The sequence below is a fragment of the Pongo abelii genome, chromosome 7 (assembly GCF_028885655.2).
Source record: "Pongo abelii isolate AG06213 chromosome 7, NHGRI_mPonAbe1-v2.0_pri, whole genome shotgun sequence".
Classification (NCBI taxonomy): Eukaryota; Metazoa; Chordata; class Mammalia; order Primates; family Hominidae; genus Pongo; species Pongo abelii.
The window spans coordinates 17,482,890-17,508,281 of record NC_071992.2 but is presented as its reverse complement, the minus strand read 5'-3'; the positions used below and the strand labels follow the sequence as shown (position 1 = coordinate 17,508,281).

The 25,392-nt window shown below is 35.3% G+C and overlaps 1 protein-coding gene across 8 annotated transcripts in view; it reads right to left on the bottom strand.

Annotated features, from left to right (window-relative positions):
- Positions 1-25,392, bottom strand: part of TUSC3 (tumor suppressor candidate 3) — a 308,026-nt gene that overhangs the window by 83,807 nt on the left and 198,827 nt on the right. For 2 of the 8 annotated variants that reach the window (XM_063726518.1, XM_054561216.2), the window contains one exon: positions 7,682-8,752. The exons of 1 other annotated variant lie outside the window; for it this stretch is intronic. In XM_063726518.1, the coding sequence (XP_063582588.1) occupies positions 8,741-8,752 (12 nt within the window). In that variant the 3' untranslated portion in view covers positions 7,682-8,740. Of the gene's footprint in view, positions 1-7,681; positions 8,753-10,560; positions 11,390-15,077; positions 15,143-24,474; positions 24,566-25,392 lie in introns of those variants that run through there. 5 more of the 8 variants (XM_024251068.3, XM_063726517.1, XM_003777211.5 and 2 more) reach the window with 5 other exon arrangements.

The following is a 25,392-nucleotide window of genomic DNA, read 5'->3' as shown; positions in this document are numbered from 1 at the left end:
TTAAATGATGGGTGGGTATTAGATCTGGTTAAATGCTTTTTCTGCATCAACTGTATCATTACGTAGTTTTCCCTCTTCGTTCTATTAATGTGGTGTGTTACACTGATTTTCTTTCTCATATGTTGAACCACCTTTGCATTTCTGGAATAATTCCCACTTGGTCATGCTGTATAAAACTTTTAGTATCGTGCTGGATTGTTTGCTAGTATTTTGTTGGACTTTTACATGCACTGTCATAAGAGATACTTAATTACATAGGAGATAATTTTCTTAGTGTATTTGTTGTGGTGTCAAGGTTAATAGTTGCCTCAGAATTAAGAAGTGTTACTTTCTCTTCTGTTTTGAACTAGTTGAGAATTATTGTGTTCATTCTTTAAATATTTGGTGTAACTCACCGGTGAAGTCATCTGGTCTTGGGTTTTCCTTTATTGGGAGGTTTTTAATAACCAGTTCAATCTCTTGTTAAGAGGTCTGTCCATATTTTCTGTTTTTGTTGAGTAAATTTTCATAGTTTGGTTGTTTCTAGGAATATGTCCGTATCATTTAGGTTATTTAACTTTTGGTATACAATTATTCTCTTATAATCCTCTTTATTTCTGCAAGGTGGGTATTAATGCTCCCACTTCCATTTCTGATATTAGTAATTTGTATCTTTTTCTTAGCATAGCTAAAGGTTGGCCAATTTTGTTGACATTTCAAAGAACCAACCTTTGGTTTCATTGACTTTATTGTTTTTCTATTCTCTATTTTGTTTAGCTCTGCTCTGCTCTGTGTTTCTATACATCTACTTGCTTTGGGTTTTTCTTTTTCCAACTCTTTAAGGTGTAGTTGGGATATTAATTCGAGATCTTCTTCTTTTTTTTTTTTTTTGAGACGGAGTCTTGCTCTGTGGCCCAGGCTAGAGTGCAGTGGCACGATCCTGGCTCACTGCAAGCTCCGCCTACCGGGTTCATGCCATTCTCCTGCCTCAGCCTCCCAAGTAGCTGGGACTACAGGCGCCCACTACCACACCTGGCTAATTTTTGGTATTTTTTAGTAGAGACGGGTTTTCACCATGTTAGCCAGGATGGTCTCGACCTCCTGACTTCGTGATCCGCCCACCTCAGCCTCCGAAAGTGCTGGGATTACAGGTGTGAGCCACCGCGCCTGGCCTTTCTTGTTTTTTTTAATACAGACATTTCCAGCTACAAATGCCCCTCTGAACATTGCTTTTTCTGTATCTTATAAATTTTGGTATGTAGAATTTTTGTTTTCATTTGTCTTAAAATGTTTTCTAATTTCCATTGTGACTTCTTCTGTGATCCACTGGTTGTTTTACATTATTTATTTTCCACGTATTTGTTTTCCAGTTTATATATTGTAGTTTTTAATTTGTAGGTTCACAAGATTTACAGCTATTGTATTATGCAATCATCTTTTAAATTATATGTAACAAAGGTACAAACCAAAAATAATGCTGTATTTTATATTTAATCTATGCAGTTATTTCTTTTAATAATGTTTTTCATTTCTTTGTATGGCTCTGAGTTGTCCTTTCAGCTTGAAGGACTCTTCAACTTGGTTCTTTTTCAGTAATCCTTTGGCTATTCAGGGACACCACGCATTTCCATACGAATCGGCTTTCTTATTTTTGCAAAAAGACCAATGGATTATAATAGCAAATTGAATTTGTAGATCATTTTGAGGAGTATTTCCATTTGTGGAGTATTTTCCAACATGCTAAAGCATGTTTTATAGGGTAGGTCTATGTAGAACAGACTCATTTGTCTGGGAACGCACTACTTTATCCTTCATTTTAAAAGGGTAACTTTGCCAGGTACAGAATTCTTGGCCGATAGTTTCTTTTAGCACTCTAAAATGCCTTTCTGCCTCAGTGGCCTTTAATGAGCAACTGGCTATTAATCTTACTGAGGATTTCTTCTACATGTCGAGTCACGTCTCTCTTGCTGCTTTCAGGATTCTTTCTTGATCTCTTGACAATTTGATTTTAATGTGTCTTGGTATGGATCTCTTTGAGTTTGTATACTAGGTGGAATTTGTTGAACTTCTTGGATATTGGCTTCATGTCTTTTTTCAGATTTGGTAAGTCTGAACATTATTCTTTGAATACTCTTTTCTGTCCTTTCTCTTCTGGGACTTGTGTTTATACTTAATATGCTTGATGGTGTCTAACAGGTCTTTTAGTCTGCGTTAGTCTCCTTCTCAGACTGGATCATTTCAACAACTGACCTAGCTTCAATTTCACTGATTGTTTTCTCTGCCTATTCTCCATCAAGCCTCTCTAATAACTTCTCCAATTATTATTATATTATTATAATTTCAACTGATTCATTTTAAGATCATTATTGATCATTATATTTTTCAACATCAGAATTTATATTTGACTCCTTTTCATAATTTTTAAAAATTATACGTTAAGTTCTGGGATACATGTGCGAAACATGCAGACTTGTTACAGAGGTATACATGTGCCATGGTGGTTTGCTGCATCCATCAACCCATCACCTACATTGGGTATTTCTCCTAATGCTATCCCTCCTCTAGCCCCTGATCCCGACAGGCCCCGGTGTGTAATGTTCCCCTCCGTGTGTCCATGTGTTCTCACTGTCCAACTCCCACTTATGAGTGAGAACATGTGGTGTTTGGTTTTCTGTTCCTGTGTTAGTTTGCTGAGAATGATGGTTTCCAGCTTCATCCACGTCCCTGCAAAAGACATGAACTCACCCTTTTTTATGGCTGGATAGCATTCCATGGTGTATATGTGCCACATTTTCTTTATCCAGTCTATCATTGATGGGCATTTTGGGTTGGTTCCAAGTCTTTGCTATTAAGAACAGTGCTGCAATAAACATACTTGTGCATGTGTCTAAAGTAGATTGATTTATAATCCTTTGGGTATATACCCAGTAATGGGATTGCTGGGTCAAATGGTATTTCTGATTCTAGATCCTTGAGGAATCACCACACTGTCTTCCACAATGGTTGAACTAATTTACACTCCCATCAACAGTGTAAAAGCATTCCTATTTCTCCACATCCTCTCTAGCATCTGTTGTTTCCTCTTCAATGATCGCCAGTCTAACTGGTGTGAGATGGTATCTCACTGTGGTTTTAATTTGCATCTCTCTAATGTCCAGTGATGATGAGCTTTCTTTAATGTTTGTGGGCCGCATAAATGTCTTCTTTTGAAAAGTGTCTGTTCATAACCTTTGCCCACTTTTTGATGGGATTTTCTCTTGTAAATTTCAGTTCTTTGTAGATTCTGGATTATTAGCTCTTTGTCAGATGGAGAGATTGCACAAATTTTTGCCCTTTCTGTAGGTTGACTGTTCACTCTGATTTTAGTTTCTTTTGCTGTGCAGAAGCTCTTTAGTTTAATTAGATCCCATGTTGTCAATTTTGGCATTTGTTGCCATTGATTCTGGTGTTTTAGTCATGAAGTCTTTGTCCATGCCTGTGTCCTGAATGGTATTGCCTAGGTTTTCTTCTAGGGTTTTTATGGTTTTAGGTCTTACATTTAATTCTTCAATACATTTTGAGTTAATTTTTGTGTAAGGTGTAAGGAAGGGGTCCAGTTTCAGTTTTCTGCATATAGCTAGCCAGTTTTCCCAACACCATTTATTAAATAGGGAACCCTTTCCCCATTGTTATGTCAAGTTTGTCAAAGATCAGATGGTTGTAGATGTGTGGTATTATTTCTGAGGCCTCTGTTCTGTTCCACTGGTCTATATATGTGTTGTCATACGAGTACCATGCTGTTTTGGTTACTGTAGCTTTGTAGTATAGTTTGAAGTCAGGTAGAGTGATGCCTCCAGCTTTGTTCTTTTTTGCTTAAGATTGTCTTGGCTATGTGGGCTTTTTTTTGGTTCCACACGAAATTTAAAGTAGTTTCTTTCTAATTCTATAAAGAAAGTCAATGGTAGCTTGATGGATAGCATTGAATCTGTAAGTTACTTTGGGCAGTATGGCCATTTTCACGATACTGCTTTGTCCTATCCATGAGCATGGAATGTTTTTCCATTTGCGTCCTCTCCTATTTCCTTGTGCAGTGGTTTGTAGTTCTCCTTGAAGAGGTCCTTCACATCCCTTGTAAGTTGTACTCCTAGGTATTTTATTCTCTTTGTAGCAATTGTGAATGGGAGTTCACTCACGATTTGGCTGTTGTTGGTATATAGAAATGCTTGTGATTTTTGCACATTGATTTTGTATCCTGAGACTTTTCTGAAGTTGCTTATCAGCTTAAGGGGATTTGGGGCTGAGATGATGGGGTATTCTAAATATACAACCATGTCATCTGCAAACGGACAATCTGACTTCCTCTGTTCCTATCCTTTTTATAATTTTTATCTCTTTACTGATATTCTTTATTTAATGATAATCATTCTCTTTGTTTCCTTTAGTTGTTTGTCCATGGTTTCTGTTAGCTCTTTGGGTATGTTGAAGACATTAATGTCCTTGTCTACCAAGTCCAATGCCTGTGCTGCCTCAGGGTCAGTTTCTGTTAATTTCTTTACTGTGAATAAGATGACTGTCTTGTCTCTTTATATGCCTCACTTTTTAAATTTTTATAAATTGGATAGCCTGAACATTATAATGTGGCAACTCTGGAAACCAGATTCTGCCCTCACCCCAAGTTTTGTTATCATGGCTTGTTGTGAATTGCAGTTTGTGTAGTAGTGATTTGTTTAGTGACTTTTCTAAATTGTCATATGTTGTCTGTGTAGTGTCTGTTCCATTAGCTTAGTGGTCAGTCAGTAGTTTGACAGAACTTTCCTTAAATGCCTGGAGACAAAAGAAAAAAAAAAGATAAAAAGAAAAAATACTCTCCCCACCTTTACAGACAGTTCTCTATTGGGGAACTCTTTCAACACTTATCTGGGCTGTTTACCACTGTTTTCGTCTTCACTTCCTGTTTGGTCTGGGTGTAAATATTAACATCAGCAAGAGGTGAAAGCTTAGAATCTTCTCAGGACTTTTCTGAACATGGATCCTGCCCTGGGTATGTGTAGGTCCTTCTAGAGTCCCTGTTACATGTAGGATTGTTTCCAAGTCCTTATTCTCCAAATTATTTCACTATCCAGCTTTTCCTTCCAGGCTTTCAATGTGTGTCTATTTGTCCCAACTTTAATCTTTTCTCCAGGCAGCCATGGCTTGTTCATTTACTTTCAATGCTTTCAAGAAACCATTCTCAGCACAGCTACTTTTTCACTTGAGAGACTTCTGAGTTATGTCAACAGAAGGCAAGCCCCTAGATAGGTCAAAACAAACACCATTTCTTAAGAATGAGTTCTATTCTGCTCCCTCCAAAGCCAGGAACCCACATAAGGAATGCAGGCTACAGTCTTGAAGACCATTCCTGACTGGGGAGGAAAGAGGGTGTATTAAGATAAAATGCCATTAAACTATCCAGCTGAGTTTCAGTTGCTTTTTTAATTTAAGCATTTTCTTGGTTTAAGCAGTTGTTTGGTAAACCTTTTTTTTTTTTTTTTTTAACCAAATTTCCAATAAAATGTAGTGTGACAGTTTTTTGGGTTTTTTTTTCCTGTTTTTCTAAGGATGGGTATGTCCCTGGAATTCCTTGCTGTCATTTTTCCTGACATCTATGCATACTTTTTAATGCAAATAGATAGACGTATCAACATTTGGGTAAATGTGACATGATTTTCCTATTATGGCTGGAAGGTGAGATGCTTTGTTAAAACTTCGTATAGTAGTTGGACTCTTGGTATATGATATAAACATGTGCGTGTATTTCAGACATAGAAGAATATGGAAAATTCATAAATGGCAGATGCTCATGAATTATATCAGCGAATTTAGGAGCTAATGAATGCATACTTGTACCCTTTGAGTGTGACTAGCTACAATGCTCATCCTTTTTCTACTATTAGAGAAAACATTATTACATATATTGGTCTGATCCAATATAGTATATTGCTGGAGTATGAAGAAGACCTTGTTTTACTATTTTAAATTTAATGAGCTCTGTGGACTTTGAGAACATTGAGTCTTCAAGCGTCAATTCAAGTATTTCGTCCCTAGATGCTTCAGCTAATGTGTTCGCCCCAGTGACCAGTCCTTCTTAAAACACAATGTTTAATGTCATTGGTTGAAAAATAGTATGTCATGCTTTATTTAGAATAACCACTCCCTTCACGTACCCTTAGGGAGGTTCTCGTGATAGCAAGAAAGGGAATACTTGTCAAACTCTATGGTTACAGCAACATCTCGTCTTCCCAAATCACCATGCCTGCTGAATTGTAATTGACAAGGGATGTTACTTCATGTGTAAAAGAAAACTGCAGTAAGCACAAAATGCTACTGGGCTTACTCATGTGAATATCTAATGCCAGGAACAGTATGTTGAGCAAAATGCATCAAGTTATTAATCAGATGTTATTACAAAATGCAACTCCTTTAGGTGGAATTTTATAATTAGGATTTTTCTCTCCACTGTAGTAGAAAAACAATTGTTAAACATATAATTAATTTTTATGACAGTTTGGAACGCACGGTGAATCTGGTTAAAAAGTGACACTGGAGGATATAACATACCAGGTACAAATCAATTATTCAATTCTCATTGTTTAGCAAAGGTAAATACATCATATGTATATGATTTTGCACGTTACATTCTGTAAGCAAACTATATGTTTGAGCCACTCTTTGCAATTCTGCCTAAAGCATTTTCCAGTCAGTAACGACTTATGTTGAGGCAGTGTATTTTGCTCTAGAATCACTTCCTTTATGTAACAGTTGTCTATAGAGAAGCCGCAGCTTTTTAAACCATGAAATTCTGAAAAAAAATATTGTTTTTATCATTGGATGTAATTTTAAATGCTCAGAGGAAATTAGAAAATATGAGCTAGAAAACCTTTACTAATATGGTAAAGTACTCCTTATCTTAGTTATAGTGTCTGAGGATGACCTGACTTTGATATGATTAAAAGATTTACAGTGAGATTAGAGATAATTTGTAATATCATTTAATCAGCTGCATATTAACTGCAAGATAATTCTGACATTTAAGGATACAAACAAAAGTGATTATAATTAACAAATGTTTAATACTTGTAAAATCTGACCTGAGAGTCTCTATGTAATCTCTGAAGTTTTGAGTAAAATGTAAAAAATCTACAATGGATTAAGAATTACAGGTCAAGTTCTGCCTAGGGATAGGCAGTGATCAAATGATTAAGTTCATCTATTGCTTTTCCATAAATGTCATTCCAAAACTAAATTTATTCATTTAAGTACATGAACTAGGAGAATTTATGTTATTTTTAGTAACGGATTTGGGAGTATGATTATAAACTTATAATTATTATGTAATTTTCACTGAATATTATGTTTTCAAAAGATAGCATTCATCCTGCTAACACACACATTGCCCTGGGATATAACTTGATAAACATGCCCCAGTAGGCCTTTATATTTCCCATTCTTCATTGAAATTCACAGATTTAAGTAAGTAAACTCAGTGGTTGTACACCTGTTTCTTGTTTGAGGCTATATAACTGGAACTCCCAATGAAAACAATTCTCCATGGTCTATTACTCAAATCTTAATGAAAATTAGACAACAAACCTTAAAAACAAAAAGCAAACACTTAGTGAACTGACTGAAGAACTGCTTTCCTAAACCCTAATTTGGGTAACTCCACAGAATATAAAAATCCATGTTTGAGAGTTTGAAGGTCTGCTTATAAACTTTATTTTTGGCTTTCAGCTTCCATTACTTCTATGAGTCAGATAAAATTTACATTTCCTGACTAATTTACAAGGTTGTTGTGAGGAAGAAATACCATAATGTATGTGAAAGTGCTTTATAAACTAAAACAGGATACAAACATAATAGTACATTACACTCCTGTATTTGTTTTCAAGAAAGCTTCACTGAATCATTCACTAACCCTAGGATAATTAACCTTTTATCTGGGTTCAAGGACTGAGGATTTGATGGAAAGCTGGTTCCATAAAACACATGAGCAAAATGGATATAGTGGGTTAAGTTTGCTCGAAAATGGATAGTGTGTTAAGTTTGCTCTTATTTTTAAGTCTGGATTCCCAGATGACATTTAAGTTTGAGAAGTAACTCCTAGTTGTGGTATGTTGCTTTCATCGTCTGATGCCTTTGAAGCACACTGTTTTAATGCACATTTACTTTAGATTTAGATCTCAAGAAGAAGCTCCAGTCCTTGGTTAGGCATCCAAATTGTAGGTACCATTCATCCAGTTCCCTGTCCTATATACCTTTATCTAGTTATAATTAATAACAAAACACTATTCGTAACAGTGCACGTCCTTTATAACCGAAACTGCAGTAAGTTTAATTTTCAGTACATGACATATTTTCATGCATTTGCTTTATCCCTGTACAATACTAAGAATCTTTAACATACATTTCATAGGTTTTCTTTACTAACATTGCGGTCCTTTACTAATGAGTAAACAGTTCTAAAACATGAATTCATAATTACATTGTCATTTATTTCAATCCTGTGGCACACACTGAATATAATAGGCTTGAAAAACACTTTGATATTTCCTTTGTAGATTACTAAATGCTACCATTGACTTATATAAATTAAATTTACTAGGAAAACCCACAGTTTAAAAAAACTACACTAGAATAACCTAGCTGATCACAATCAAATGAATGAATTCAAAATAGTATAAAGTCAGGAACAGTTTATCTTCATGGTAAACATTCACTTTATGCAAATCCCACTTGGCTTCATTTAATTAAAAAGCTGAAAAAGAAAGAAAATTATTATGTGCTGAATATAAGGAAGATACAATGTTTTTTATTCCATTCTAAATTAGCACATGTAAATATAACATTAAAATGTCATAATTGTATTCAACTAATTGTAATTTTTACATCAGGGCAATTTTTCTAAACTAGTGCGTTTAAACAGATCAGGCTTAGGGTGGGAACAGGGTCAGGGTGAGAGAAGATGCTGAAAACTTTAATTTGTGGTTTAAATTTACATAGACATTCCTCTCATTGCTGGCTAGAACAACAGTTAAATCAGCATTTAAAATGGTAATGTAGGGGAAATACAAGGGAATGGACTGAAACAAATGCGTGAAGTGGGTCATTTGAATGTCCTAAAAACATTTTTTCTCTAAATGTATAATTTAATCACTTGGTCTTTAGTTAATTTACAATTTCATCATATTGAACAACCAAAAAGAGTATACACAAATCATAAATCATAAAACTTCTGATGAAACATCAGCAGAGATACTTGTACATATAAAAGTAAAAGATAACTATGTTATTTTTTTAAACTTCCCTAAGCAAAGCTTTAATTTATGAAACAAAATTTAATTTTATAAGATGGTAAATCAATTTAAATAACATTTATGAAGCTTTTGTTTATATCTGTACCTTTCTGCTAACACGTGGCATGTTCTTTTTGAGTCTTGACAACACAAGACAACTTTGCAAGGCAACCAAAGACAAACCAATTTTTAATTAAATATAAAAGCAAAAATGAAATTAATAGTTCCTGTAGTTTAAAAACAAAAAACAACAACAACATCAAAAAAAAACATGTAGCTGGAAAAATGTCCAAAGTAGGTAAGTTTTATATCTGGATGTTTAAATCATAATATCCTAGGCATAAATTGTTTTGTCTTTCTGAACCTCGGTTTCCTCATTAGTGAAAAGAACGCTTGTTTTGGATGATTCCCAAAGTTCTTTTCAGTGCTAATATTTTAGGATTCTGGTGATACTATGTGCAAGAATAAATATGTATTTTAAAATGTAACATTTTAGTATAAAACATAAAATATATATATTTAAATTATATAATATACAGTGTATTTTACATAACATCAATTAAAACGTAAATAAAGTCATAGTACAATACAAATCAGAAAAATTACTCTTGTTAGCTGTTTCTGAGAAATTGTTAAATTAGAAGATAAAAATGATGTGGTGATATCAGGATGCAATGAGACGTCACCTCTACTTTCAAGATAATAGGTAATGAATAAAGCGTACGATAAGGGTGACCATCTCCATGAAGAAGAATGTCAGCAGTAACCCTCGTCAGGGCCTTAAGCTGTAGTTGCTGTTCAATCCACATGATCCTTAAAAACACTGCTGGTAAAGCAGATAGATGTGTCCGCTGTACGTGAACTGTGGCATTATGTTTTGAAAAGATAGCGTTCATCCTGCTAGCACACACAAGCCATCATCAGCTTGCTCTGAAGATGAAGCTAACTGAAGAACGAGGTTTAATGAAAAAAGAAACCTTAATCATAAAATACACTGATACTTAAAACTAGGGATTTGTAGCTTTTTGTTGTTTAGTGTTTAAAGGCTCTGCAAATTTCAAGTTATGGAGCACTAAAGGTAATCTTTATTACTGCTAACGATATCACCCCTGTAAAAGCAAAAATACTAATTTGATCCATACTGGTAATTTTATACCTTCTAACTTTTTAGGAGTTTTATGATATTTAGGTATATTCACAGTAAAAGGATCTCTGTGAGTACTTTATTAATATTATCTTTAGTTACGCTACTTTTTTTTTCATTTAGTAATTTTCTTAAGCTGGTATAATAACCAGTTGTTTATATCATTATGAAATGATAAATATATAATCTGAAACTCATTAATTTGTCCTACAATAAAGGATGCATCTAACAAGTAGAGTAATTCTTATGCTTTTATTTTCAAAACTATCATTTTCATTTTAAAAAGTTACAAAACTTTCATTTGTTCAAGACACTGGAAACACTTGAAGCGCAAAAATGTCAAAAATGTTTGGCTGGTTAAAATGTTTCTGAGAAAAGTATGAACTGCTGTTCTCTAATCAGTATTTCAGGTTTCACTTTTATTTTCATTATATAAATATTAAATTATAAATATTAAGTTTTCAAGGTATGTTCCAGTATGAATGTTTTATATTGATATTATCACTCAAGGAATTAGTCTCTCATTTCTAATCAAGATCTGACACGTATTTTTTCCCTTTTCACATTTATCTGTCTAATAATTTTGCTTCTTAATCCAACAGTATAATAGTTCTTACAAATTTATGGTTCAGGAGTGCCTGGATATTGTTTTTTCTAATAAGGCCTATCACAAAAATGTATAAATGCCTTTGTATCATACTTTTTAAAAAAAAACTGTCAGTAATGAAAACTGAATTTATTCCCCTTATGTGTGCTTTTCAGTTTTGCGGTCTCTTCCAGAGTGAGTGAGAAGCAGCCTTGGGTACCACCATCAACTTCTATGTGGACTCTGCTCCACTCTCAGTCATGAATGAATCGCACTGTAGTTATCCATAGCAGTAGTCTGCATGTGCATAGCACTGATTACTGTGACTGGCTTATTCGTGTATTCTGAAGTAGATATATGCATGGCCAACTGTAACTCAGATAGTAATAGAAAATGGAAGCTAATTGGCAAGAGTAGCAAATTGCACACAAGGGATAAGACAGAAGGCTAGGACTAGCACAAATGTGCCCCCAGAAGCTCCCACTTCCCCTAGCCTAAGGGAAGCAAGCATTCCTTTCTAGTCTGTGTCACTTTATTTTTGCTTGAAGTACATCAGGGATGCAGAGAGACTCTGTTTACACAAAGAAGGAATGGGATGGCAACTTCAAACCATTTCTCTCTTTAAGGCTGGCTCTCTCCTCAACACTCCCTCATGGTAGAAAACCACTATTTAGATGAAAATGCTGTCTTTGATTTGCTGAGGAATAATATTCCATAGGTTTATTAGCTAGTTTATTACTTGAAATTCAAAAGATTTTTCTAGAGAGACACGCAAGTGTTAGCTATTTTCTTAATCTCAGGGCCCCCAAAAGTCTGTTTCAATCAGCATTTAACAACTCTTGTGTACTAGAATTCTGTGCATAGAAGGGTGTTGCAGAAAATGAAATGATTGAAAGTCATGGGCCTTATATTTCTTGTAGCTAAAGGAAAGGCCTGGGTATGATTAAGTATGATATAGTGACGTATTTGACATGATGACGGTGTTAACAAGAATGGAAAAAGCAGAACTCTGAGAACAAGTAAGATGCAGGGACAGCAGCCTAGACCAAAGAAACTGGATGAGGAAAGGTATGAAAGTATGAGAACATATTCAGTGCTGTGTTCAGCACGGCTAAACCACGAGTTAGCACATTTTTTGTAAAAAGCCAGAAGGTAAGTATTTTAAACTTAGTGGGCCCTGGGTCTTTGCTGAAACCACTCAACTGAACTGTCGTAGTGCAAAAGCAGCCAACACATAAAACAAACCTGGCTGCGTTTCAATGAAACTTTATTCATAGGCACTGATATTTGAATTTCATAATTTTCATGTCACAAAATATTCTTTGTTGACGTTCCACCCCCCAATGATTTAGAACTGTAGAAGCCATTCTTAGTTTGTAGGATAAACTAACACAGCAGTTACTTAGTCTCGTATTAAACCACAGGGTGTACTGAAAGATATACCATAAAAAGCTGGATGGCATAAAACTTAAAATAGTTGTGGCAATTCATACATTGATATTACTCCATAGCTGTAAAATCATATATATTGTAGAATGTAGTTAACTGCACGGGAATATGCTCATGATGTATAAAAGAAAAATAAGCAGCTTACAAAATATGTATCACATAATTCCCAAGGTTCAAAATATCTACAGGCTAAACTGATGACATTTGATGACCTAGGTGTTGGGATTTATGAATATATTTTCTTCATTTTGCTTAGCTGTATCTTCTAGAAGGAACATGTATTAACTTTCCCCTCCTCTTTTTTATTAGCTATTAATGAATTTTAATGAAGCAACATAATCAGCGCATATCTTAAAATAATTCTGACACTACCCTACAATAAGTGATGTATTATGGGGGATAATGACTAGATATTGGGAGACAATTTAAGAGGCTCGGTTATAGTCAGAAAAAGACACAATGTACTCAAGACGGCAACTGTGGGAAGAGAAAAGTAATGTAGACCAAATAACATAAAGCAGGATGAGGATGAGGACAAAATGACTTCAAGATTTCCATCTTGTGTGATGTGACTGTGACAATGACAGTGTCAGGGAAAATGGGGAAAAGGGGTGGAGGAACAGATTTGGAGGCAGATGATAATGATTTTTGAACGTATTGAGGTGAACTGTTAATGTGGTATTCAGGTCTGATTCTGGATGTCAGGACAAAGGTCAGGACTTGATAACGTATATTTAGGACTGAGAAATAATCTAAAAGAAAAAAGGCAGGTGTAAGAATGCCATGTTACAAAATCCAGGGTATGAAGTTTCCAAGAGGGGCTTGTCAACTAAAATGCTAGAAAGGTCACATGAAGAGAACTTTGGATTTGGTCACTGGTGGTTACTGGAGACTGAGGGTGTATCAAAAGCTTGTTTGTTCCTTTTCCCTTCCTGTGAAATATCTGAACAGGTAGCAAATAATGGCTTGCTGTTTGTTTTGTTTATTTATCTTGAATTAATGACTCCATCTGTTTCTCATATTTGGAAAACCCAGAATGTACACAGTGTTCTGGAACAAATGTATTCTGTCCAAGTGGGAGTTGGTTAAGTTCCGATATCCTCAGCTCGACAGAATTTTTTTGTGCATTGCTCTTCCTGTTCTCAAACTGGGGAGGAAGTCAGGGAGACCCAGTGGTTACATAATGTCACCTGTCTCACAGCAATCACTTATGTGGGTGGGTAAGGGGCAGCTGCTCAGATTTCATTTGGTATCCAAAAAAGGTGCAAAGTGGAAAAAAAGGTCTGGGTTCTTCGCTAATCACAGTTAGGCCAGTGGTTGAATTTTCATGCCTGTCCATTGACCTTGTGGGTAGTGCAACTCACTGAGTCATTCTTCTTAATATCTACTCTACATTCACATGTGTTCTATGAGATGCTAGCGAGAAGCACATTGTGGCCCTTAGCTAGAATTCTTTAGCCAAAAGTCCTGGGGCTCTCTTCTCTGTAATAGAAGATTGCTAAACTCAGAAAAGTCTTTGGGTCTAAAATAAGCGGTCTTCTAAAAAGGCCTAAAGAAATCTAGGCCTTTATTGAGAGTAGGAAAAGATCTCTGGGAATGGAAGCTTTTTAGATATGTCATTTCATGGGGCAACAGCAGTACAGTCTCCTAGTGCTGAGGCCAATTCTCTACACAGCCTCCTCCATAGAGAGGCCTATGTAAAGTGTTAACCACATTTGACAAGGAGGAATGACCAGAACGTGGATAGTCAATCTGGGGGGAGAAGAACAATAAAACTAGAATGGAGGGGATAAGGGACAGATGAAGAGCCAGTTCAGAACTCTTCTGGAACACAGGAGCTTCCTACTCCTTCCCTACTTTCAGTGGGTTGCTGAATGGTATGGAGCTTCTGCCAGAGTAAGAAAGCTGTATTACCACAATGGAATTAAGTCTCTAGAGCTGCTTTTCATGTGTGTGTTAGCCTAGACCCTGTGTTCTCTGGGCTTGAGGGGGTGGGATGTGCAGTGTGGAATCAAAAAACTGGACTGTGAATTTTCTGCAAAAAATTACTGTCGATTTTACATATATATAAAATTATATATATGTAAAATCGACAGTAATTTTATATATATATAAATAAAGTACCTACTATCTGTTTCTGAATTTAGCAAATGTTGATTTTAAAAAAGTTTTCAGTAAGTTAACTGTTTGGAAGACTTGGATTTTTTATTACCCTTGAATATTAAGGCTTACATTATTTGTTAATGGGAAAAAAGATTTCGCTACATTTTTCCTAGACAGAATTAAATATATTTGTTGACTGCCTTTTTTCCCTAAGTGATAACAAACAGAAGTTAAGAAAGTATATTTGCTTGGCGTGGAAGGATTGCATCTGTCAAATGATTAACTCCATGTGTCAGTCTTTTGGTAGACATTTTTATCTGAGGACTTTTCCCTGTAGCAGATAAACATAATAATGTAAGACTGGAATATGGAATCTCACAGTTAAAAGTTATCTTACATTTGTAAAACAGTAATTTACTACAACTTGTCTTATGAGATAAATGTTATAGTCTCTATATTTGAAAAATGAGGAAAACTGAGGCTCAGAGAAGATTAAAAGACTTGCCTGAGGTTACAGAGTTTTTAAGTGCCATGGTCCAAATCACATCTTCTCACTCAAAGTCCAGATCACTTTCCAATACACCACAATGAAATACAACAATATGGAAAAAATAATCCTTAAGATTGAATTTCCATTTGTACAATATTATTACAAGATTTAGCACTACATTCTTAATCTAGATAAGATAGGGGATAGACAATGGTGCCTTTACAGAATGCCCGCTTATCTCTTAATCTTATCTCTAAATCCTTGGATCTTTATAAGTCATTTTACAAAGCCAGGACTCAGCATGAGAAAGGTTAAGACCAGTGAAATTCTCATCAATGATGTGTACTGTGGGCTGATCATCACACCATTTACATATTATTGTTCTATTTGTACAGCTTAAGGTTGTTAAGGTGTACAAATGAATGCAAAATTGCTATACCCTCTACATGCTAGAATTTTTGCCTTGCTGTACTTGTTCACTATCATACTTTTTTCAAAATTGGTATGAATGCCTTTCACTTTTAGCTGTTATTCTGTACATTTCCTTACTGAATATCGTTCCATTTTCATCTCAAGGTAACCAACGACATTAGAAACTATCAGTTTCGTTTTAAGACAATGGAAGGCACTTTGTGTCCACTATAAGCTTAATTTATATATTCTGTTTTTCACTTGTTATCACCCAGCTCAGAATTGGAACTGCAATATCTCTTTTTTAAGAACAAGTTTCTGAGACAGGGTCTCACTCTGTGGCACAGGCTGGAGTGCAGTGGCACAATCATAGCTCACTTGCAGCCCCAAACTCCTGCGCTCGAGTGATATTTCCACCTGAGCTTCCCCAGTAGCTGGGACTACAGGCGTGTGCCCACCATGCCAGGCTAATTTTTTAAATTTTTTGTAGACACCATCTTGCTCAGACTGGTCTCAAATTCTTGGCCTCAGGAAATCCTCCTGCCTCAGCCTCCCAAAGTGCTAGGTGTGAGGCCTGAGGTACCACGCCCAGTCACGATAGTTACCTTTAGAGCTCGAGCTTGGGGAATAACTGTTTTTCCACACACCTTCAACTATGAAGAACCTGACAACTCCAGGGGGTGTCATTTGGTATGAATTGCATCTTCTGGAGCCGTGGCAAGCTAGTAAGCTTCACTATGTTTCTGTTTTAATGGTTACAATTGCATTTAATGGAAGTAGACAAGGAATAAAATTTTCAAGTAAACAGATTCAACTAACAAGTATATGATGAGCACCTACTATGTGCATAGCACTTTGGAGATATATAAAAGGTATTTATCAAAGACACAAATACCTTATAATCTAGAAAAAAAAGACAAACACATGAAACAACTGTAAATGAATACTTAATGAAAAACAATGCAACAAAGTACTACTGAATAATCAATTGCTGAAATGGCTAGTATAGTTGAAGAGGAGGTAAGTGAAAGTGAGTACTTTTTATTGAGAACCTACTACATTTCAGGGACTGCAAATTGATTATATAATTAATTTATCCCCATAAAATTCTGAGGTAGGTTTTATCATACCAAGTTTACAGATTAAGAAACAGGCTTAACCAAGTTAAATATAGATAGAGAAGTAACTAGAGCTGCAGAAAAATGAGACTTGGAAGTTAAGTAACTAACTTTAAGCCCCAAAGTTAGTTAAGAGGAACCAAAATTCAAACCTGGATTTGTCTAAATGCAGAGCTAGAGCTCTAGCTAATACAGAGAATTAAACCCCAACCTTGAGCTCGGTTCTCCTTGTTACTGTTATTTTTCCATTATATCATACTACCTCCCTAAGTCAGAGTCTAATGAACAGTTAGGAAGCAAAGTGACAGAATTACTAGAAATGTCTCATGTCTCAAAAGCAGAGACTTGATGTACCTTAGATGTTACTATAGACATCTTCTAAAGGAAACTTTTGTGAGCACAGAGTGCCAGTGAAAAATATTGATAAGGTAGTTACCCATATGTGAAGAATAGGATGTCCTTGCTAGCACTTTGCTCTTCTTAGAAAATGGGGCAAGCACTAAAGTTCATGTAATATATAAAATGAATTCAGTGCTACTACTGAAATCACATTTCTTCCTTTCTGAACATAACACCTTCTACTTTTTTTTCTTTTTTTAAGAAAATCACCTTTAGTAATGGCCTTTAGGCTCCAGTGCCAAAGTACTTGCTTGGGTGTTATGCCTCCACCTTTTAGCCCTCAATGTCTCCATTTTGCATTTTTGTGAATTATAAACTGTTGTTTATAATTGCCGGCTCAGATCGTAATTAGACCGAATTCATAGTAACCCTCCTATTTCACTGACAATTTCAAGAGACCCGGGAGCCCGATTAAGCTCATCAAAAGGTTCAGGGAAAATCTTTTCTTCATTCAACTGAATCATGCAACTGTAAGACAAAACTACTTAATCTTTAGCGTAAAGAAAAACTTTTTAGGAAAAGATTAAATAAAAATGAATTTAAATATTTATATCAGAATTAATAATTAGCATCAAACATTTATTGAGTAATTAGTACTATGTACCAGGCAATGTGGTAAGTGATTTGCAAGGATTCTCTCATGTAATCTTTATAATAGTTGAACGACATATGACAAATCATCTCCATTTATAAATGAGAACTTAGCTTGTCAAAAGTTAAGTAACTTGCCCAAGGTCACACAGCTAGTAACGAGCAGACTGGTGATTCCAGTCGGGGAAGTTTGCCTATTAAATTTAAAAGACAATCTGAGAGAATTTAGTAAAGGCATGAAACAGATTCATACTGTAAACTGTTAAGGGTAAACTTTAGGGGAAGATTTAAGAATATAGGATAAATATTTAAAGTAGATTTTTATCCCTTTAGCAGGTACCTGTATCAGCAAAGAAAACAACAATTTTGAAAGTACTATGAAGTACTGAAAAAATATGATGGGCATAGATGTTTCAGGTTTTGTAAGGCTTAAGATTAAAATAAAAATGAATAAACAGAACAGGATCACTTCAGATAGAAGAAATTAAGGACTGTATTTTAAATAGAATTCAAAATTGTGAGAAAAAATGTAAAAAAAATTAAAGACAATTATGATCATGGTTCTGTACATAAAGGTAATTACGGATATAGTCCTGTATATCAGTGGCACAACAGTTTATAATTCACAAAAATGCAAAATGAAGACATTGAGGGCTAAAAGTCGGAGGCATAACACCCAAGCAAGTACTTTGACATTGGAGCCTAAAGGCCATTACTAAAGGTACTTTTCTTAAAAAAAGAAAAAAAACGTAGAAGGTGTTATGTTCAAATGTGCATTTTCACTAAAGGGTAACTCAAGTGTCTTATCCCAAGTACAGGTATGATCTAAAGTAGAAGTAGGAAGCTTTCCAAGAGCTACTGTGAAGAAGAATGTGCATCTGTACTAGCAGTTGATCTCTGCAACATGTATTCACGTTAAAATTGGGAAAGTCAAGGATACAGTCTTGGTTGAGAAACTATTTTTCTCCTCTTGTCAGCCTACTTCAATGTATTTCTGTCTTGGATGGTTGGAGTGGTTCAGCTCTTGGTCCCTAGAGTTTATGATTTACTATTGTACAGCCTAATGTTGGAAAATGGACATCTACAAATGTCTTTGCAGAAGTACTAAAGGCCAGGAAGTACCTCCGGGAATATGTGTTGTGGGTTTTCCTCTTCCTAGAATAATTCTTTCCTGCATCTCATTCTCTCATTTTCTATAGACTGCTTTATCTGATGTGAGCAGTTTTTAAAACATGTCATATAATGCTGGTGCTGCAGGTAAATGCTTCCAGGAATAACAAAATATTCTTTAACAACGTGGTGCTATGTTCACCACAGGATAATCTGATGGGAAAAGGTCTTTCTCTTCTTTATCAGTATCTCACCTTTCAACTAGTATCAGAATTATTTCTTTTTCTCCTTTGTTTGTTCCCTCTTTGACACTTGCTTTTGCCATCACCTTTGCTCTTTCTTTAGCTAACTAAAATAGATAAATATTTGCTTTCCCTGTACTGTCAGGTTTTTGTAATTTGGCTCAGGGTGTGTCCAAATCTCTGCTATATACTCTCTGCAGTCTTTTAGTCACATCTGTTTTTGATGTTTGTCAGGCAGTTATCATAATCATTCACAAGAGAGTTGATAAAATAACTGAGAAGAAAACGAAAGCTTATTTAAAAAGGAAACTAATGCAATGGAATAAAAAGATGACTTCAAGTAAAATATATTATTACTAAGTTAACTTTAGCATATATACATGTGCTAGACTAACGAAAGGGATTAAAACTTTTTAAATGGAAAACTGGTTTTTTTCATAATGTTCCCATGTCCACTGTATTTGGTTGGTTTAGGAGGATACTGTAAATGTCATGAAGGGAACAATTATACTATATAAACCTGAGAGAGCAAAATAATTCACATATGAATGATCACAAGAAGGGTTATCTATGAGCACCATAAGGATTTATGAAAGCTTGCTGAACAATTTACAGTATATCCATAGAATGTAGGAAAACGACTAAATGACAGTTCTCAAAAGAGCTGAAGGGACATATTAGAAGGCTTTAATGTGATCTGGGAAGATATAATTAGAGGGATTATTTAAATTGGACAGTAGAACAGCTGGATAACTAAGCCATGAAATTCAGGTAAGAAAGAACAAATCTCAGAAATGATCTGAGGATACATGAACAGAACATTAGAAGATTAGAAAAAACATAAAAAGGGAATCACATCTATGTAAACGATGGCAGCTTTCATTAGTAAAGAATAAGATATAAAAATTACTTAAATTTGCTTAGTAAGTAGATTTTGTCAGTGTCCCTTAGTTTTTCTGTAGATTTCCTTTTGTTTCATTGCATATATTTGTACCAAGTTCAAGAACAAGGACGTTTTTCCTTGAGTAAAATCATCATCTCTTGAACTACTGGAGCTCACAAGAATTCAAGAGGCCAAAGTAAGTTATTATCTTGGTGCTGAACATTTATCTAATTGTCAACATTTTTCTTAGAGGCTTTGGCTATCAGATTATTGAGGTCATTACACATTTGACCTCATGTTATTTTCAACTTTGATTCTGGGATAATCTTCTACTTATAGGAATATACAAATCATGTTTTTCTACACAAAACATGGCACAGGAGAGACAAGTGAGCTAAGAGTCATATTTTCTGCTTCTGTCTCTAAATAAAGATACTCTCTTGGTCTTATCTGTAAAATGAATTTCAACGATATGATCTCCATGATCCTTTGCAGTACTAAAATACTAGAACACTATGATGTTCTGGAAAAAAAAAATCCCAAAAACTCATCTGGAAAAATAATTACTAGTTTTGCAAACATCTAGAATTTGAATTAGAGAATTGTCGTAAAATTCACCCAAATTGGTTAAGAATATTTCCTTTTGTGTATATATCTTCCTTTTCATAAATTTCTTTCTAATTAATGCATTTTAAACCAGAAACATGTTCACTATTGAGTAGTACATATTAAGGCTGTCACACCATAGCAGTATACTCATAATCCTCACAAGATACCATGAACATATTTCTCTTCCCATTCCTCTGTACACAAATTATGACTTACTGCCCAAGAAATATCCTGAGCCCCTCCTCTCTCTGTCTAAATGCTTTGCTGAATTTTAGCCTAATTCAAGCTGCCTTCTGGAGTCTTCCTTTCTCAGACCCACAGTGATCTTTCTCAGCTGTAAATTATTTCCATACAACAGATCTGCCACTTAGCTTGTGACACTTTACATTGTTATTCCCTGGTTCATGGATGTATTTTCTCCAAACAGATGACTTTACAGTAAGCATCACGGGCATGTCTATAAAGCATTTAACAACTCAAATTTAAAACTGAGAGGCAATTGTGAAATCCTTTATCACTTAGTTCCGAAGACAGGCTCATAAAATGGTTATATCAGATTTACCTGGGTAACTATTCACCTGATTCTGAAAACCCACACGTGGAGATTCTGACTCAGCTGCACATGGTGTAGGAATAAGAAGCCACAGAGTTTTCAGAACCATCTCTTAGGATCAAAGATCTATCTTACACAACTTTTTCCCAAATACATGAACTGAATTAAATACTATTCTGGTCACATATTTGGTGGTTTTAACTTTTATAGGTGCTTGTCATTGTATTTGGCTTCTTTTGGATGTGCCTAAGAAACAGACAATTAATTTAATTTACATTCAGTGGGCTCTTTGAACACCTTCAAGGAGTCCAAAGGGTAGACTGGCTTCAAAGTTCTACTTAAATCAGATGCCCCATACTGGAGGGTGAAAAACTTAGCCAGTCATTTCCTTCTAGAAAAGCAAATTCACAAAATCATGTTGAGAGAGTGAGAACTGGTAGTATATATAGGTGGGAGCCAAAGGGACAGAGAAGGCTCTAATCAGCTGAAGAGAACGGTATAAAGACATTACTCAGTAACAACAGTGGAAGAATTGGAGCAAGAGATTAGCCATTGAGTTACCTCTGAAGCAATGGAGTTCTGTTGTTGAATGACCTATTTTCTGAACCTTTTCCAACATCTGAGAGATCTAGGTATGTGGCAGTTAGGTTTTTAATTGTCTTCCTTGCTTCTCCATATATCTCTCCGATAAACCTCCCATAACCTAAAATACCCTGATTGCCTTTTGGCTACTTCAATCTAAAATTGCCTAACAGAGCAACCAAACTCTATTTAGCTTGTCTAAGTCAATCTGGTAAACCCACACAATAGCACAGCAAATGATGGAGCACTCTGAAGAGCTGTTATAGCAGCCAGAGGCCTGCCTGACATTTCTCTACACAGCATGTCACACTGTTTAGCACACCTGGTGTCCCAAGCTTCTTTGATAGGCTCTCTTCTGATTCTGTTTCTTGGCAGCTCCTCCTTAGGGTTTTCATCTAAACTATGTCAAATTTCACATTCACAAACCACTCTAAAAAATAATTTCCATCTCTGACTTCTTAACAAGAGTTTCATCTATATTTCTAGCATTATGAGGCCTGCTGAAGGCAAATCTATCTCCTGTTAGGCTGGTGGGGAGCTGACAGGAGTGTGGGGCTGGTTACATAAGACGACTGTTCAAATGCCACATTCACACAGAAATAACGTAAGTGGCATGTACGCTGGTTCAGATGTGCTTACTATTTCTGTCTATGGTGAGGCCAAGGATATGTATTTTCAAAAGCTTTCCGGGTAGTTTCTATGTCCAACCTTGGTTACAAACAACAACAACATAACCCCAGAGCACTGGAGAGTTATTAATTATACTAAATGACAACTACTACTTGAAAAAAAAAAAAAAGTACAAACTTAAACTCTTCATATTGTAACAAAAATAGTGCTGTCAAGTGCAATATTATAAAAAACTAGTAAAATATTTTTTTCTCCACTTTTCCTAGTCATTATATTGCTGTCAGATAATAATCTAGATAGGGAATGATATTTTGGTATCATTACGTGCTCTGATATACAAGGAAAGTTAGAATTTGCCCTTTACCCTTCCCTACTTCCTGTCAACTAAATAGGGCTTAAGAATCTCAGCTGGGCGCAGTGGCTCACGCCTGTAATCCCAGCACTTTGGGAGGCCGAGGTGGGCAGATCACATGGTCAGGAGATGGAGACCATCCTGGCTAACAGAGTGAAACCCCGCCTCTACTAAAAATACAAAAAATTAGCCGGGTGTTGGGGCAGGCACCCGTAGTCCCAGCTACTCGGGAGGCTGAGGCAGGAGAATCGCTTGAATCCAAGAGGTGGAGGTTGCAGTGAGCACAGATCGAGCCACCGCACTCCAGCCTTGCAACAGAGCAAGACTCCGTCTCAACAACAACAAAAAACAAAACAAAACAAAAAAACAAAAACAAAAAAACAACAAAAAAAGAATCTCACAGTATCACTTACTGTATAGTTTATCTTTTCATAAAGAGATACAACATTTCCTTTGAAACTGTAAGTGCTATAGATGAAAATGGATTAATTTTCAAGTGTTTTTGGCATCCTAGATAAAACACAGAGGATTTCTATTTTTCTTAATTTACAGTTTCCATTATAGAGCACAGGTCAAACTAAGTACCAATCATACAGAAACATGACTCTCAATCCTAGAGCAGGGCGAAAGAAAAAATAAAAAACTTCATCTTTCTTGGGTATTACTTAATCTTGGATTTGATTTGATTATTTCACATCATCAAAACCAAAATTGGCTGGCTCTCTAAAGTCAAGAGTACAGTGAAAAACCTGAAGACTGCTTGCCTCTCTCATAACTCTTGCTGCCCTCAGAACAGATATTTTTAAAAATTTACACTGCAGGCAGGGTGTCAGGAAATCTGATACCCACATTTCTTCCATTCCCTTGGTATAGTTATTTTTAATGGGTGTGGGAAGAAGAGAATTGGAAAGGTACCTCTGGCCATATATGAAAATAGAGGGTGTGGGGCTGAAGAGTCTTATTCTTGTATTACAATCCCATAGTCAGATCTCCCTTTTATGCGATTAGTTTTCTCCCTGATAAAGCTATATATTGTTGCTATGACCTGTGTAGAAATGTTCTAAAAATGTCCACTGTTCACAGGTGGAAGAAATGTAGGCTTTGAGGAGCTTTTATTTTCTATCAACATATCACTGGTTCTACTACCTAATCAGAGTCTTCAAAATCTCTGAAAAAGGAAATATTGCGCTTTTACTCATTAGAGAGATGAGCTGAGCTAAAAGAAGGACTCCTTAGAGAAAGAAAAAATATAACTTATTTAAGAAAACTTGAAGGAGGAAAAAGCTCAAGAATGAATATATGCCTAATTCATAAACTGAACAACTGTAATCGGGCACGTCTACTGTAGTGTGCTTTACTGAAAGTATAGTTTGGTAATAATAATGCGGTCTTTGAGTTTTCAATATCTTTCCATCTCCAATTATGACAATTTGTTGGTGAAAATCTTATGAGATACTCGTTATGATGATTTATAATGACCAGAAATTATTTTCTTACTTAACTTTTCCCTTTCATGTTGGCTCTTATTTTGAAAAGTTAAAATTTTGTAGAATTCAAAAGATAATACAAAGTTTATTAGACAATGAACAGTGAATTATATGAGAAAACAATCTTGCAAATGAAGTCAAAATCATGACAAACTAAGGGAAGGTAAAATTTTCAAGTCCTCAAAATGAGCTTAAACCTCATTTGTTATATAAAAATACATATGTCTAAAAAGAAACTATATGCTGTCAGGGACCAAGAACCATGCCTTATATCTCCTTTGTGTACTTCACTATGCTGAACACATGGCAGGTGCTCAAAAACTTGCTTAACTGAATTTAAAAGTCACACAGCAACTTCACATTCATCCTTAATTATATATTAACCACTGAAATTCTGTTCTATTAGTTAAAAATAAAAACATTCATGTTAGTATAAATATATTACCTATAAGGATAGCCGTGGTACTTGGAACGAAATATTGAAAGTAGAAAACTGAAGAAGAAGACCACCAGGCCCAATCCCACTAGGCAAATTACTAGAAACAGACAGAAAATACCATTAGTGTCTAAAAATATGCAAATGAAACCCCAATTGTTTATATTTTTAAATGCATACAATTACAGTATACTTACATTTAATAGTTCATGGTACATACAGGTACAACAAACCAGATTATCCACAATACAATGTGTTCATTATTTTCCACATTCGTCTCAATGAAAATGTACTATTTGGGGTATGAAAACAAAATTGACTGATCTAAGTCTTCTGGAGGTTTTCTTCTTTTATAGAGTTATTACAAGTACTAACATGCCCCAGAGTGATCAAAACAAAACATGTTATAAACCACAAACAGGATCACTGGCTCTTGCATTATGAAGCATTGGCTTTATTAGCAGAAACATTTGCATTGTTAGAATGCTTAATGTAATTTTGATCTTTTCAGATGCTATGCAATAATTTTAGGTTTTTGGTTAGTATTGCCTCAGTAAGAGCATGTTATAGAAAGCAAGGAATAAAAGCTTGGAGGAGAAAATACGGTCTAAGTGAGAACCAGAGGGGAGAAAACTCCCTCCATGGCAGGTAATAGTGTCAAAATGTTGTTATTGTTTGTCTTACAAAGAAACTGAGGGCATATGTTATAGTCGAATGTGCTGCGGTCTAGGTTTTCAATATTCCTCTGTCCCAGGGAAGGTGACAATAAGAGCAGTACTTTATTTTCTCATTTCCTTTTTATTATGATTGAGAAGATTTTACTCTAAAGCAGATGCATAATAAAATGTTTCTTTTGCATATGTATTTTGGATATTTAATTAAACAAGATTCACTGCAATTAGTACAATCTAAACATGCTTATAAAAT